The sequence below is a fragment of the Xenia sp. Carnegie-2017 genome, unplaced genomic scaffold (genome assembly GCF_021976095.1).
Source record: "Xenia sp. Carnegie-2017 unplaced genomic scaffold, XeniaSp_v1 HiC_scaffold_20, whole genome shotgun sequence".
Taxonomy (NCBI): domain Eukaryota; kingdom Metazoa; phylum Cnidaria; class Anthozoa; order Malacalcyonacea; family Xeniidae; genus Xenia; species Xenia sp. Carnegie-2017.
The window spans coordinates 5,271,900-5,287,000 of NW_025813483.1; the positions used below are offsets into that span (position 1 = coordinate 5,271,900).

The 15,101-nt window shown below is 35.2% G+C and overlaps 2 protein-coding genes and 1 long non-coding RNA gene across 3 annotated transcripts; 1 reads left to right on the forward strand and 2 right to left on the reverse strand.

The window, feature by feature from the left end:
* The first annotated feature begins 1,124 nt into the window (after positions 1-1,124).
* Positions 1,125-10,656, forward strand: LOC124442354 (importin subunit alpha-7-like). The gene is made up of 13 exons (XM_046992854.1): positions 1,125-1,374; positions 1,510-1,593; positions 2,125-2,221; positions 3,095-3,186; positions 3,646-3,777; positions 4,357-4,445; positions 4,577-4,676; positions 6,185-6,372; positions 7,152-7,230; positions 7,552-7,677; positions 8,345-8,472; positions 9,305-9,480; positions 9,751-10,656. Exons 1-13 carry the CDS (start codon positions 1,249-1,251, stop codon positions 9,948-9,950), a joined length of 1,617 nt encoding a protein of 538 aa, XP_046848810.1. The 5' UTR covers positions 1,125-1,248; the 3' UTR covers positions 9,951-10,656.
* Positions 10,657-10,992: 336 nt separating this feature from the next.
* LOC124442018 lies at positions 10,993-11,721 on the reverse strand. The gene is made up of 2 exons (XR_006947061.1): positions 11,610-11,721; positions 10,993-11,424 (listed from the first exon to the last, which is right to left on the reverse strand). It is a non-coding gene; the product is annotated as an uncharacterized LOC124442018 (long non-coding RNA).
* Positions 11,722-12,241: 520 nt separating this feature from the next.
* LOC124441546 (zinc finger-containing ubiquitin peptidase 1-like) lies at positions 12,242-15,052 on the reverse strand. Its single transcript, XM_046992023.1, has 7 exons — positions 14,917-15,052; positions 14,452-14,570; positions 13,706-13,847; positions 13,407-13,601; positions 13,025-13,087; positions 12,807-12,912; positions 12,242-12,389 (listed from the first exon to the last, which is right to left on the reverse strand). The coding sequence occupies exons 1-7, from the start codon at positions 15,050-15,052 to the stop codon at positions 12,242-12,244; spliced, it is 909 nt and encodes a 302-aa protein (XP_046847979.1).
* Positions 15,053-15,101: the final 49 nt, after the last annotated feature.

Genomic DNA, 15,101 nt, shown 5'->3' on the forward strand with positions numbered 1-15,101 from the left:
TGCTTAAAAGGGATGATTATACCAATATCGAGTACCCAATATTACTGCCCAAATTTGCTCGGAAAATAACTAATACAGTGCAATAACTTTAAGTAGTTTTGCTGGACCAATTTAAGAGAAGTTGATCAATTCATAAGATTATTTTAAAACGAATTTGTGAGATTTTAACAAAGTTGGAAAGTTTTGTCAAAGACAATTTTTTCAGATTCCGGCTCAAAGTAATACTAATGTTGACAAAAAACGGTCCCGTACACAAATAGCAACGACTGCATATTCTCCAGGTTAGCAATGAACACTTACAGTAAATTGTTTGCCAATTGGATGAATCTGTGCACGTTCAGTAACTTTTCGCCGATCTTTACAATCATATCTGAACGATCATCAAGCGAGTTTAAGTTGACAGCCCCAGAAATTCCCACGATTTAAGCCATAATTGTTTGTTCCAACGCATCGCGCAAATCAAGTTCACTGAACTTCACAACAAAGTCTTCACAACAAAGTCTTCACAACAAAGTCAAAGAGTTAGTGATGATAGACATGAACCCGGTTTTAAATGGATTGTGACGACATTTGAAATGGTTGACGTGAAATTTGACAACATTTGTTTTAACACACTTTTTTCTCTAACAAAATGAATAAAAGTTTTCTTGGCACGCGAACAGAAGTTGTAACAAATGAAAGAATTTCAATTTAAAAAAAAATGATACAATTTTTTCACCATATGCAACAGTTCACACGGGAGAGAACACGACGAGTTTGATTTGATAAACTCGATAAAAAGATGAGATGGTCTCTGTTTCATATTACAAAAACGCCACTTAGCAAACGTGTCTCGAAATTATTTCAATTATCAGTGTAAATTTTTGGAAAGAATTTGATAAATATTAAATATTAGTCAAAGGTATACAGTGCACAGATTTTCGGAGAATCGGAACTTAACCTGGATAGACTTCGCAATTCAATTAAAAAACTGGGGATCAGCCTCGAAAAAATGTTTTCTTCAAATTTGATGCAACAAATTTTGAAGAAAAGACTTATGGCCTAAACTCGACGATTTGATTTGATTTGAAAGATATTTATTGTGAAATTAAATTAATTACGCCATCCGTGGAAAATATCGTTGCGCATGCGCGTTATCAATATTCCCAAGAAACAGCTTGCGTGCCAGAGCCTAAAAAGTCGATTTCCAAACAAATATTTCCTCGTTTCTGTATTTTCATTTTTGTTGCCCTGAACACTTGATTAACTATGTCGAGTGCGAATCAAAATTCTCGTATAAAGTCATACAAAAACAAGGGCCTTGACGCCGAAGAATTGCGAAGGAGACGCGAAGAGGAAGGAGTTCAACTGAGGAAAGCTAAACGCGAAGAACAGGTCATAACAAATATGTTTACGGATTTATAGAGCATGACTTTCTTTCTCGTTCGTTTGATGCTATATGTGCTGCTCTTGGAGAATTTAAGATTCGACATAGCTGAAGATTTTTTCCAAAATGTTTTGCATTCGCAGGTTTTCAAACGACGAAATGTCGAATCGTCTGAAATTGACGCTTCAACTCCCGAATTGGATGCCTTGCTTAACGACCCGGCAAGGGTGAGTTAGTTTTATCAAAACTATTTGATGAAGTGGGTGTTTTGATGCCGATGAATGTATTCAAGGCATTTTAATGTATTGTGAAGTTAAAACTATAAGTGTATTTCATTTTCCTAAGTCATTTTCGTAAACACGTTAAATTATATGCGATTGCATCGGACAAAAATGATCTGAATCAAATCATCTGACAAAGTAACTAGTCAGATTTAAGTGATTTTTCCTTATGCGAGCTATTGTTTTCAAAAATAAAGAGCAATTGAATTCACGACTTTGAATCTCTGATAATTGTATCCAAAGATAGCATAATTTTACATAATATATTGCTCTTTCGTTTCTTGGAACTAAAAACAGACATATTTGAGCTATCTTGCAGCTGTGCCCAGAGATTGCTCAATTTAATTTCATGATCCAAATGAATAATTCTGTATCTCTTTGAGATGACCATATAATAAACATCAACTCTGTGTCCTTCATCTAACTTTAAAGTTACCATAATTATTTCAATGTTTCTCCTTCGATACTCTTCAACAGAGTGCATTGGCGCAGTCAATGATTGAAAAACTTTACACAGAAAATGAAGAAGAGCAGCTACTTGTCACTCAGCAGTTGCGTAGACTTTTATCAAAAGGTTTGACAATGAGAGTGTTTGCTAATTCTTTGAATGTGTGCGTGTATTTAATCTAACTATTACCATCAGCTCAGTCCACTTGACAGACCAATTGTATATTCACTTGAGGTCTCACAGCAACTAACTAACCCCAGTCTTCGAACTGATAAGCTCATTCTTTTTAGTTCATGTACCTTAATCAACTTTAAAAACCAATCTTGCTATTGAGAAACTGTATTGTATTAAATTATAAAATAAACAATGAAATGCATGCGCTGATTGGTCTAGAGCTGTGTTTGCATTAGCCTGTGCAAAATAAATCTGAGCTCAACCAATCAAATCAATTATAGCAATCAATCAGTCAAAGAGAATTTGCAAATTGATCATGAATACATTTTAGAGGAAAAATTGAAATGTTTGTCTTTTTAGCATTATTGTTATTTTATAAAAGAAATAAAGATGTTTTTCTTGTTTGCACTGACTTATGCAAACCTTGGAGACGTTTGTGAGAACTCTCAAGCATGTGCAACACTCGACCTTTGGTCTCGGGCTTGCACTGATCTGCTCTCCAAGCTCTTCCAAAGGTCTCCTCAGTTTGCATATGTCTGTGCAAACACAGTAAACATCTTTTATTTCCTAAATGATGTACCAATGTCAACTCTAGAACTGATCTATCTTATTTGTTGAGCAGTTGGTTGAATTGATATATTTTATTAACTCTAGAACCCAATCCTACTATTGAGGAAGTTGTGTTGAATTGATATATTTTATTAATTCTAGAACCCAATCCTCCTATTGAGGAAGTTGTGTTGAATTGATATAATTTATTAACTCTAGAACCCAATCCTCCTATTGAGGAAGTTGTGTTGAATTAATATATTTTATTAATTCTAGAACCCAATCCTCCTATTGAGGAAGTTGTCAACAGTGGAGTGATTCCTAGACTTATTGAATTCTTGCAAAGAGAAGATAATCATGTCCTTCAGGTAGACATTTTCATTAGAATGGTCTTTATCTATGGAAAGTATCAAACTCTTTTTTGGAATGTTTGATGAACTATTTAATTAATCAGTTCCATGGGTAATTTTCTTCATAAAATGATGTAACTTAAATCTTTATTTTATTCAATGTAAGTCTTACTGGTTAGAAAGATGAAAATTAGAAGATACATTTTACGTATAATGAACATACATATTGAGTTAAGACATACTTTTTTCTTTTTTAGTGCGCTTTTTACACATTTTTTAAAATTGTCAGTTGAACATGGTTTTTAGTTTAAAATGGGTGTCGGTCTGTTAGATACACCCGTAGTGTCCCCAATAAATACCCAATCTTTATGGTGTGTTTTTTATACCAGTTATGTGGTGTGGCATATGGTAAAATGTTGCCAAAAATTGAACTTGGTTTTATGACTTGCTTCCATTCAATATTTACATTGTCACTAGTTTGAAGCTGCGTGGGCATTAACAAACGTCGCATCTGGGACACAGACTCAGACAAGACATGTTGTTGAAGCTGGAGCTGTTCCAATATTCATTGCTTTGATGAAGTCACCACATGAAGATGTTCAAGAACAGGTTTGTAAAGCACTTGTCTGTTGGTGTTGTTTCTTTGAAGTTGATGTCAGTTGGGAGAGGGGAGTCTGTGTAAAGTGTGTGGGGTATAAAGTGGGAGTGGGGTTATGTGTATGTAAGGTGTATAGGGTATAAAGTGCGACTGGGGTTATGTGTATGTAAGGTGTATAGGGTATAAAGTGGGACTGGGGTTATGTGTATGTAAGGTGTATGGGGTATAAAGTGGGACTGGGGAAGAGTGGTTTGTATGTAAAGTGTATGGGGTATAAAGTTGGAGTGGGGCTATGTGCATGTAAAGTATCGAGTGAAATGGGGGAAGAGTGGTGTGTATGTAAGGTGTAGGGTGGAGACTTTGACAAGGTCACATTGTTTCATTGATATGTTGTGTTAACTCTCTATGTACGTATATTCCAATTAACATAAGTTTATTGTGTAATTCATTAAGAGCAAATTGCAATTAAATAATCTTGTAAAACTATTAAAGGCCATATACTCGCACTCCTTATGTAAACTTCTGTTTTTTTTTGCATTCTATGGGTCTGCTACTGTAGAAATCTGATTTGCTTGATTTTTCTGCTTTAGGCCGTTTGGGCTCTTGGTAACATCGCTGGTGACAGCCCCGAATGTCGAGATTTTGTCATCAACAATGGCATGTTAGAACCATTATTAACGTATGTATTGTTTTTACTCATACAATATACGTTACTATGACGTCGCGGTTTCGTCACGATATACGTACATTATCCCAACAACTGTGATTTGTACATATTTATATTTTGCTTACATGAATATCATCTTGCAGGATCATAACAACATCAGGAAAGTTAAGCATGGTAAAGAACTCTGTGTGGGCTTTATCAAATCTTTGTCGAGGAAAAAATCCACCTCCTGACTTTGGCAAGGTTTGTTCTTTCACAGAATGTCGTTCTAAAGATTTTACACAGGGCTCGAAATTTTCGTTAGTCCAATATCCACTGGACACCAGATTTTAATATTCTATACTAAATATCACTTGCTTACTATCCAAATGGGATACTAGAAAAATCGAAGTATTTGCAAGATTCTTAGATAGGATCGTTGTGAAATGCTTGTAAACAATGAAAGCTGTAAGTCGCCATCATAACGCAATGAAATTTATAATATATTAATCCTAACACGGATTTTTGATATGCACATGAAAAACATGTGACATGGACGAGATTTGAACTCGCACCTTCGGGATACTAGTCCGCCGCTCTACCTGTTGAGCTACCAATGAAATTTAATTAAGGTTTTCCAAGTGCAGTTTTTTCTGTGACTTAAGATAATAACATATTTTTATAAGGTGTCAATGAAAAACTTATTTGTATGTAAACACGTTCATCTGTTGAGAACGACTCCGAGCAGTATGATGTCTTAGAACTTATTTGTACGTAAACACGTTCATCTGTTGAGAACGACTCCGAGCAGTATGATGTCTTAGAACTTATTTGTACGCAAACACGTGCATCTGTTGAGAACGACTCCGAGCAGTATGATGTCTTAGTAATGTTTGATTCTGATTCTGAAGACGCTGATTCTGACGTGTTTTAGCGATTACCAATTGTCATTTTAGTTTTACTTTTGCGTAAAAGTACATTACTCAAGAATATATGAATTTTTTCTTCTTCCTATATGAACAGTCAATAGTTTCAACATATTTTCATTGTACTGTGTATTTGCATAGCATACGTGTCCTCTAATGATTTTCTTTACATTGATATTGCCTACGTATGAAATATACTCTACGATATCAAAATTTGGGATACAAAAATTTTAATTTGGGATACTTGATATTCGCACCCTAGCGACCGTTTTGTATGCTGGTTGAAATTTTCGATTTCGAGCCCTGCTACAGGAACTGCGTAAAATTTGAGAAAATTTGCGTAAAAAAAAACAAAAATTAGTTTGTGAAACGCAGGTGGCTTTAGCTACAAACTTCGTACCTAGCGATACTCTCGCTTATCTTCAAGCCTGAGCATTTCTGTTTACTATAAATACTTCGGCTGTGGCTTTAGCTACAAACTTCGTACCTAGCGATACTCTCGCTTGTCTTCAAGCCTGAGCATTTCTGTTTACTATAAATACTTCGGCTGTGGCTTTAACTACAAACTTCGTACCTAGCGATACTCTCGCTTATCTTCAAGCCTGAGCATTTCTGTTTACCATAAATACTTCGGCTGTGGCTTTAACTACAAACTTCGTACCTAGCGATACTCTCGCTTATCTTCAAGCCTGAGCATTTCTTTTTACCATAAATACTTCGGCTAGAGATTCTTTTTTTCATTACTTAAGTCACTTGTTTACCTACAAGACTTTCATTTTGAACTTTTTATCTTTGCTTTTTAAAACAGTACACGCCATTTTACTAATGTAATGTACTTCATTTAAGGTCTCTATATGTCTACCGGTGTTGGCTCGTCTTATATTCAATGGAGATGGGTCAACAATGCATCAAACCGATCCCGATATATTGGCTGATGCATGCTGGGTATTGTCTTATCTCTCCGATGGTCCTAATGACAAAATTCAAGCTGTTATTGCATCTGGTGTTTGTCGTAAACTTGTTGAATTACTGCTGTACGTATGTGTACTATGTTAGCTATATAAACCTGCATCCAAAGATCCAGTATTTGCATTTGAAGCGTAGTGTGTGTACTCACATGTACCTAAAGGTCTAGCTCAAAAGTTGTTGAGATTGAATTCAAGTGACTGACATCGTTGACTGTTAATGCGTCGATTTCACGTTATTGACCACAATGACTTGTTCATTATGTTCGCTACGAACGTATATACTTTTGTACATGATGATATACTTGTGTATCTCATGTTTCAAGTGATCCATTTAATACATGATAGTATACTTATGGATGTCATGTTTCAAGTGATGTATTTAGTACATAATAGTATACTTGTGTATCTCATTTTTCAAGTGATACATTTAATACATAATAGTATACTTGTGTATCTCATTTTTCAAGTGATACATTTAGTACATGATAGTATACTTGTGTATCTCATGTTTCAAGTGATGTATCAAGTACATGACGGTATACTTGTGTATCTCATGTTTCAAGTGATACATTTAGTACATGATAGTATACTTGTGTATCTCATTTTTCAAGTGATACATTTAATACATAATAGTATACTTGTGTATCTCATTTTCAAGTGATACATTTAGTACATGATAGTATACTTGTGTATCTCATGTTTCAAGTGATGTATCAAGTACATGACGGTATACTTGTGTATCTCATGTTTCAAGTGATGTATCAAGTACATGATGGTATACTTGTGTATCTCATGTTTCAAGTGATGTATGAAGTACATGATAGTATTTTTGTATCTCATGTTAGGCATCCATTCAACACAGTGGTATCGGCAAGTCTTAGAGCTGTTGGTAATATTGTGACTGGTGATGATACACAAACACAGGTAAGGACCTTGAGGCTTTAGTTAGAAACAAATCATTTGGTAAAAAAGTCAGTAAATCATATTGGTTTCCATTAACTTAATACGCAAACTAAAATACACTTTTCAGGCTTTCCCGTCTCCTGCATAGTGTTATACAGTAGGAGAAATAGGATTCCAGATTCGATTTTTTAATTTTCAAATTCCAGGTTTAGGTTTGCTGTTTCTAGGCTTCGTGCTCTACAGTAATGTCGTTATCTGTTTGGCTAAATTACTATCATATATACTTTCATATTTAACTGTAAGATTCTGATAAGTGCTCTCTTTTTTTTTCTCTCTGCTCAGGTTATTTTAAACTGCAATGCTCTACCGAGTTTGCTGCGTTTGTTGAGCTCATCTAAGGAGAGCATACGAAAAGAAGCTTGTTGGACGCTATCTAATATCACCGCTGGTAATCGTGTTCAAATACAGGTTTGGAAATTGATTTACATAAAATGATGTAACATGTCTTGTTACTATACCTGAGTACATCACAACAACGTGATGTTATTATCTATGATATTAAAATATGAAAGAAACTAGAACTGTGTTTTGAAATATCATCATAGTCCACAGTTGATTGTAGTTCAGTTGGTTGAGCATTGAAGACAATGATTATCTTGTTACTATACCTGAGTACATCACAACAACGTGATGTTATTATCTATGATATTAAAATATGAAAGAAACTAGCGCTTTTCTTTCAGATGCTCGGTGAATTTAGACTGTCAAAATTGTAGTTCGGGTCGTCGCTTTTTCTGATTGTACAACCATCAAAATAGTCAATAATTAATACCACGTAATTTAGTAAATGGTTTGAACCCGGGAGTATCGTAACATGTTTGTAAATGTAGATCGTCAAGGTTGGTATAGTCCTGAGAAGGACTGTTTTTGTTGTTGTTGACTTACGTTTCGACAACATTAGCAGTAGTCATCTTCAGAGTCAAATGAAGATGACTGAAGATGACCACCACTAAGGTTGTCGAAACGTCAGTCAACAACAACAAAAACAGTCCTTCTCAGGACTATACCAACCTGGACGATCTACATTTACAAACATGTAACCACGTAATTTATCATTATTTATATGTTAAAATAGATGGTGATTGATGCAAACATTATACCAATGTTGATTGAAATATTAAGCAAAGCGGAATTCAAAACAAGAAAGGAAGCGGCATGGACCATTACAAATGCTACATCTGGTGGTACTCCGGAACAAATCAGGTAATTTTATTTCTTAATGTCTTGATATGATTGGACTGTAGGATTTCTGCGAATGAAGCTACGTGTGCAAACGCACTCAAACATATTCACTCAATATGTCTTGCGCTTGTTGAGTGATGTTTAGGGATGTGCTCAAACCCTCTCACAACATGTTGAGACTACGAGATGAAATATTCCACGATGCCCAGCAACGGCGCCATTTTTACAATAATATACGCTGTACAGTGCGCATGCGTTAACTTAATGCTATTGAGTGCATTGAACTAAAATACATGGAACGCTATCTGAAATAAATAATTGAAGCCAAATCTTACACCCAGACACGCGTGTTTAGTGTTTCAAGATTCTCTCGTGGAGTGAAAATTGATTGATTACACACGCGTTTCTGGGTGTAATCTCGCGTGTATGGGTGCAAGATTTGGCTTCAAAAAATTATTAGGATTTTCTATAACAGGTAACGTTCCATGTATTATAGTTCAATTGTTGAATGAGCTGTTCAAACGCACTCAACAATGTATAGGCACGCATCAACGAGCGCACGCACGCTTTTGTTCAGCCTCAATCAGGTGTTATCAATGCCGGACTATGATCTCTAACGAATGAAGACAAAATAGTACCTACTCTGCTTATAAACGCTTGTTTTATCTTGAATATCAAGAAAGAGATGAAAATTTTAAGAAATTGTTTTGTTCAGTATCTTCTTTAGTTTTCTACTTTTCATAGATATTGTTATAAAGTATCAGCATCACTACGTTGTTGAGTCCTGTTAAACTGCAGGCTCATAACAATGACCAGTCTCAGTGTTTGAGGAGTGTGTATTATGTCTTTTAAGATATCTCGTTGATCAAGGCTGTATTCCACCTCTTTGCGATCTTCTTACCGTTATGGACATGAAGATTATCCGTGTTGCACTCAACGGTCTCGAAAATATTTTGAAAATTGGCGATTTGGACGGCAAGCTAAGCGGGGAGACAAATAAATATGCGCTTATTGTGGAGGAAAGTTATGGTGAGTGTTTTAGTGCCAGTCCTTCTTCACTCGGAAGAACAACAGTGTTAATGAGAATTCTTTTTGGTTCTAGAAAATTTATTCCATTCATTTTTTCAGTGTAAAGTTTTAGTACAAAGTTTGATCTTTTAACTGTTTTTCGATGCCTAGTTTAAGTAAATAAGCACAGAAATGTTTGCATGTTATGAATAAAAAACGCTCTTGCTTTGCTACTGCATAATAATACAATTTTTATGATATAAAAACTGAGATGATTTGTTTCTAAAACAGGTCTCGACAAGATCGAGTTTCTTCAAAGTCACGAAAACGAAGAAATTTACAAGAAGGCTTTTGAAATACTCGAGAATTTCTTTTGTACAGGTGATGAAGTGGAGCAAATTGTTCCACACACCAACGATGATGGACAATTTCAATTTGCACCGAATCTTAACATTCCTCAAAACGGTTTTGAGTTTGAGCACGGTCCTTAAATGTTAGAATACCCCCCCCCCTAAATTATTGACAGTTAAAATCCATACTGTTAAGAGTGAGACCCCTGTGTGTGGAATGATCGTTGAGTACCCCTTGAATGAGGATGAGATAAAATGTTAGTTTGAGAGAGAAATACCAAACTCTTTGAGAAATATACGGATAATTTTACGAAAGTTGTGAAGGGTTGCACGAAAGGATATGGAAGGTATACGTGAAGATATGGAGGATAAGAAAGGATATGGCGGATATACGAATGGATATGGAGGATGTACGAAAGGGTATGGAGGATGTACAAAAGGATATAGAAGATGTGCGAAAGGATATGGAGGATGTACGAAAGGATATGGAGGATGTACGAAAGGATATGGAGGTGTACGAAAGGATATAGAGGATGTACGAAAGGATATGGAGGATGTACGAAAGGATACGGAAAATAATTCGGAAGGATGTGAAGCTATACGAAAGATTATGGAGGATAATACTAAAGGATATGGAAGTTCAAGCGAAAGAATGTTTAATAGTTTATAAACGCATATAAAGAATTATAACAAAATAAGTGTGACAGTAAATGTAATATGAATGTGTCGTGTGATTGTAAAATGAATATTTCATGTTTGTAAATTCTCTTAACACATTTGATGTATGAAGCAACAGTTAAAATATTCCAGGATTAATTGCACAATAATAAAATATTTTGCTACTCTATTTAAGCGAAATGATGAACAACGTCTTGCTTTCGACGGTACGACAACGATGTCGATAAAAGCGCGCTGTTTTATAAATAAAGTGTATGACAAGGGCCTGGATAAATTATTTCACTTCCTAAAATTTGAGATTTTGTCATGGTGAAAAGTCGAACACCTACATAAGAGCTCTAAAAACTATTTCAAAAACTACGAAATGCATCGTTTCTTTTCGTTTTTGTTTTTAAAACAATTCTTCAGAACTATTAGATTATTTTCGCCATTCAACATGACAATGGCTATCTTAATAACAATTCCTAAAATTTCTCGTTAAAAAGAATCAAATCGCATTCAACGGTTGGTCTTAAACTTCCAAATGATATTGTTTACAGAATACACAGATTACAATATAATCAGATTAACGTTTGGATAATCTTTGTTCTAAATCTACTCCATATTTTCATACATGCACGCGTAAGAAATACAACGCCCGGGGGGCAGCTCGAGCCACTTAAGTTTTTAAAACATGAAAACTGGCCACCCCCTCCAAACATTCCAAATAATCATACTATTTTCTTGTAAAACATATAATTTTTAAATTCAAAGGAATTAATTGTAAATAGTTGAAAACCAAAAATTTTCGATGAAGTTTTATCTCCCCCCTCCCCCCTCCCCCCCTCCGTAGATTCTTGTACTTCTAAAATTACAAAATAAACCACTAGAAAATATCAAATTGTTCAATAAAACTTCATTATCACGGAATTCGCGTTGACGTCAGCAGTTTGTGGGCCTTGAAGGAGAGAAACAATGAAGAAGTGAATGAAAATGATTCTGTTAATAATTTCACTGGACAAAATAGGATTCAAAAGTACACCACGGAAACGGAAACAACTGAAAATCTGAAATTATACTCATACGAATAATTTTCCTCCAAAGCCGTATAAATTTCAATGGATTAAAAACAACATCCTGTACCTCCTTTTCATCTTCGTTTATCAATCCATCGACATACACAAGCTGATATTGCTTCGATTTCATCTGCTTCGGTGTCTTTTTAAGAAAACTAAAACTTGACGCTGTTTTTAACTTTGATGAGTTTTGCATCTGTTCTTTGAAGACGACGGGTCAAAAGTATTAAACTTGGAGTTCTCGTTTTTGCGTGATGTTCTTCGTAACCAACAACCAGACGACTATGACCTAGTCAAAACCGTACGTGAATTTGATGCAAGGATAGTTTCAGACACTTTACTACAGTTTAAAGACACTTAACTAAAGTAATGTACTGAAATTTTTTTATTAGAACTAACACAAGCATCTTAACTGAAAACTTCGTCTTCATAGTTTTATAAACTCGCAACAAATGCTACATATTTATTCATCATTACATCCAAAGCTGACCGAGGATTCGGGAAGATTTTGTTTTAAATAATTTAAAAGACTCCGAACTGTCAATGTTTTTTATTTGTTACTACAAACACCGACATCTTAGGTAGATGATAGTGTACGAAATTTTCAAATAGTTTAAAGAACAGCACATGCTCATTGGTATCTAAAATTCTCCCCAATGCTTAATCTGTTATTGCTAGCGGGAGTTTCTTTCCTTTAACTTACGCAGTTCTATCACATTTACCTTGATGCTGTATGTAAACAGGAGTCTGATGCGAACTTCCAGAGAAGTATTCTTTGAACCAGTCGTACATCAACGGATGTGTTCCGTCAGATTCCGTCGCACGGTGAAAATCAACGATAATTGATCTGTCAAAATCAAAATAGAATAACCAAAGTAGGCTTTTAAAGGTTACTGACGTTTTGGAGAGCCAGTCATAAGGAGGGCTTTTATTGGTTACTGACGTTTGGAGAGCCATTCCTAAAGAGGGCTATTATTGGTTACTGACGTTTGCAGAACCATTCCTAAAGAGGAATTTAATTGGTTACTGGCGTTTGGAGAGCCATTATGAATGGAAGCCGTTTTCAGATTCTAAAGTGACAATCTTGAAATTCAATAAATGGATAAATATATATCGCTCATAACAGTTTTGAATTTTGACCTAAGACTGTCATTCGAGTCAGAGTCAGTTTAAACTTCCATATATATATGTATCGTGCAGTCGTCAGTACTGCACAACCTTATCAAGATTAAAATCTTTTAAATTAATCAAGTTAAATTCGTACTTTATGCCAATGAACCTCAAGAAAACAGCAATTTCCGTTGCTCCTATCCATTTCTTTGTCTTCAATAGTTTGTGACCAAGTTGTGCAGCACCTTGTACATCAAATCCTAAAAGACAAAAAGTTATAGAAGGGAAAAAATTACTACCTGGCCAGCAGACCGCTCAACCATTTGTTTACTTCATCTAAGATGAAAGAGTAAGTTTTATTGAATCATTTACCATGATGCCATGCATTTTCAATCCACATCTGAATGGTTGGAATTGATGGAACTTTTTGACAAACTAAAATCCAGATAAAATTATTGAAATTTACATTTCAGGAATTTGAGGGCTTAAAAAAAGAAACACATTCCAAAATAATTTGAGGGCGTTGTACATTCTCAGGGAGCTGGGACCAACTTCTTAGTGTTTCTATTTATGATAGATAAAGCCCACAATTTTAGTCAGACCAACTCTTTTGCCCTCCATCAGTTTCTTGACAAACTTTTTATACATTTAACAAAACATTGGATAACCCCCATAATACACACACACACCCTATTGTGCACCAATCAATACACTCCATTTTCAAATCAAATAGCAATGGGGTGCATCCTCTTACTTTTGGCAAGTGTATTTTTATACACATCCAATCGAATCAATGCGGAAAGTAACATCTGCAAGTTTCTGTAACCACAACCCCAGCTGCGATCAAAATAGCTGTTTGAAAAATGATCTGTTGCACAACAGAAATGAAAAGAATATCTTGGATGTGGTCCTGTTGCTTGGAGATTCTTTTGTAGACTTTCTAAAACACCTATAGGATTGGGAATTTGTTTAAAGTTCTTCACATCAGGAAAGACGTATATTTAAAAATAAATTGCAATAAATCATTGAATTACACGGCTGAAATTTCTTAACCTGTGGTACATGTCGCTTGGCTATCTTCGCTGGTAAGATGAAAACTGAACAATTCATTCTTCTGGGAACTACACTTGTAGCTTGGTTGCAATGAAGTGCATTGCTCTGAATTCTCTGATGAAGAACACATGCCATAGGTTTGCTATCAAGCAATGAAGACAGACATTAGCACCATGAACAATCTTGTAGAGTGCTAGCAGGGGAGGTCTGGGGGCCATCATCTCCCTAGCTGTTGATTGGAGGGGCATGGAAATAAAAATGGGCAGTCAAGTTTTGAATTTGGGTAGGAAAAATGCATTTGAAATTATACAGTTGGTAATATTTCATCCCTCAAAGTCCAAGAAATGACATTTTAGAGCTTCTTAGTTTAAAAATTTTCTTGTTGAGCTTGGCCAAGACTATCATCGTATAACTTTGCATCTGCAGTGCATTGTTCAAGCCTTTGGCTCTCATTTTTAAAGGTGGTATGTCTTCTGGGATGAAATTTCTGAGCAAATCGACTGCCCACCCAATCCTCAGCCCCAAAAATTCTTCCCAGCATGCCACTGGTCTTATCGTGTGACAAAATACCTCAAAAAACAATTTCATCGGTAAGATTTTAGCTAAATTAATATTCATTAGAAATTCATAAAAAACAGAATTTTTGTTCAGATGCTACAATTTTTTTTCCCCGGCCTCAAAATTTTCATATTTTGAATGCATGGTAAACAAAATACACAACCAGATAGAACGGACACATAGTTTACTTGCAGTTTTTGAAACTCATCATTGCCCTGTTGACTTTGTCTAGCGTATTCCAAATCTTCTTCCTCTTGCAAAATTCTAGCCAGCATCTCATCATTTATTTTTTCTTTTGAAAGAGGCTCTGAGATAAGAAGAATTTAATTTTCTTTGTACATTCAAAACAATTTAGGCACAATTATACCGTGTTAATTGCACGCCACAGTTGTATAATAGATGGTAAACATGGATGAAAATCAAAAGCATAGAATAAAACTTTCATGGGGTAAATCATACATACATTGACAATTGTCTTCAGTGTGATATCCCAAATGATACAATTTAATGTTAGTGGGAAATTTTCTCAACATATAACAAAAACAGAGATCTAAATTCTATATTTCTGAGAAAATGAATCACAAAGTTTTGCTGCTTATATCACAGAACTACACTTGCAATCTGCTATATACACGACACTATTGTCATCATACCGAAATCTGAAGTGCTCTCCTCGTTAAAATGTGCGTTTACATGCACTTCCATTGGTTGCAGTTTATCAACAAACTCATCACACACAGGACAAATGCTGACATTGTCATTCTCGATGACTTTCGAAGCCCCATCCATCAACAACTGTTGACAAAAACTTCTTAACTCTCCAGTAACTTTTGCATTA

What these genes read in the sequence shown, in the direction of transcription:
- LOC124442354 (XM_046992854.1), top strand. Translation starts at nt 1,249, where the DNA reads ATGTCGAGTGCGAATCAAAATTCTCGTATAAAGTCATACAAAAACAAG. An exon ending in GCGTAGACTTTTATCAAAAG is followed by an intron (nt 2,222 to 3,094) that starts GTTTGACAATGA and finishes TATTAATTCTAG; the next exon opens with AACCCAATCCTCCTATTGAG. An exon ending in GTGATGATACACAAACACAG is followed by an intron (nt 7,231 to 7,551) that starts GTAAGGACCTTG and finishes CTCTCTGCTCAG; the next exon opens with GTTATTTTAAACTGCAATGC.
- LOC124441546 (XM_046992023.1), bottom strand. Translation starts at nt 15,052, where the DNA reads ATGGATGGGGCTTCGAAAGTCATCGAGAATGACAATGTCAGCATTTGT. An exon ending in GGAGAGCACTTCAGATTTCG is followed by an intron (nt 14,571 to 14,916) that starts GTATGATGACAA and finishes TTCTTATCTCAG; the next exon opens with AGCCTCTTTCAAAAGAAAAA. An exon ending in TTGAGGTTCATTGGCATAAA is followed by an intron (nt 12,390 to 12,806) that starts GTACGAATTTAA and finishes TGATTTTGACAG; the next exon opens with ATCAATTATCGTTGATTTTC.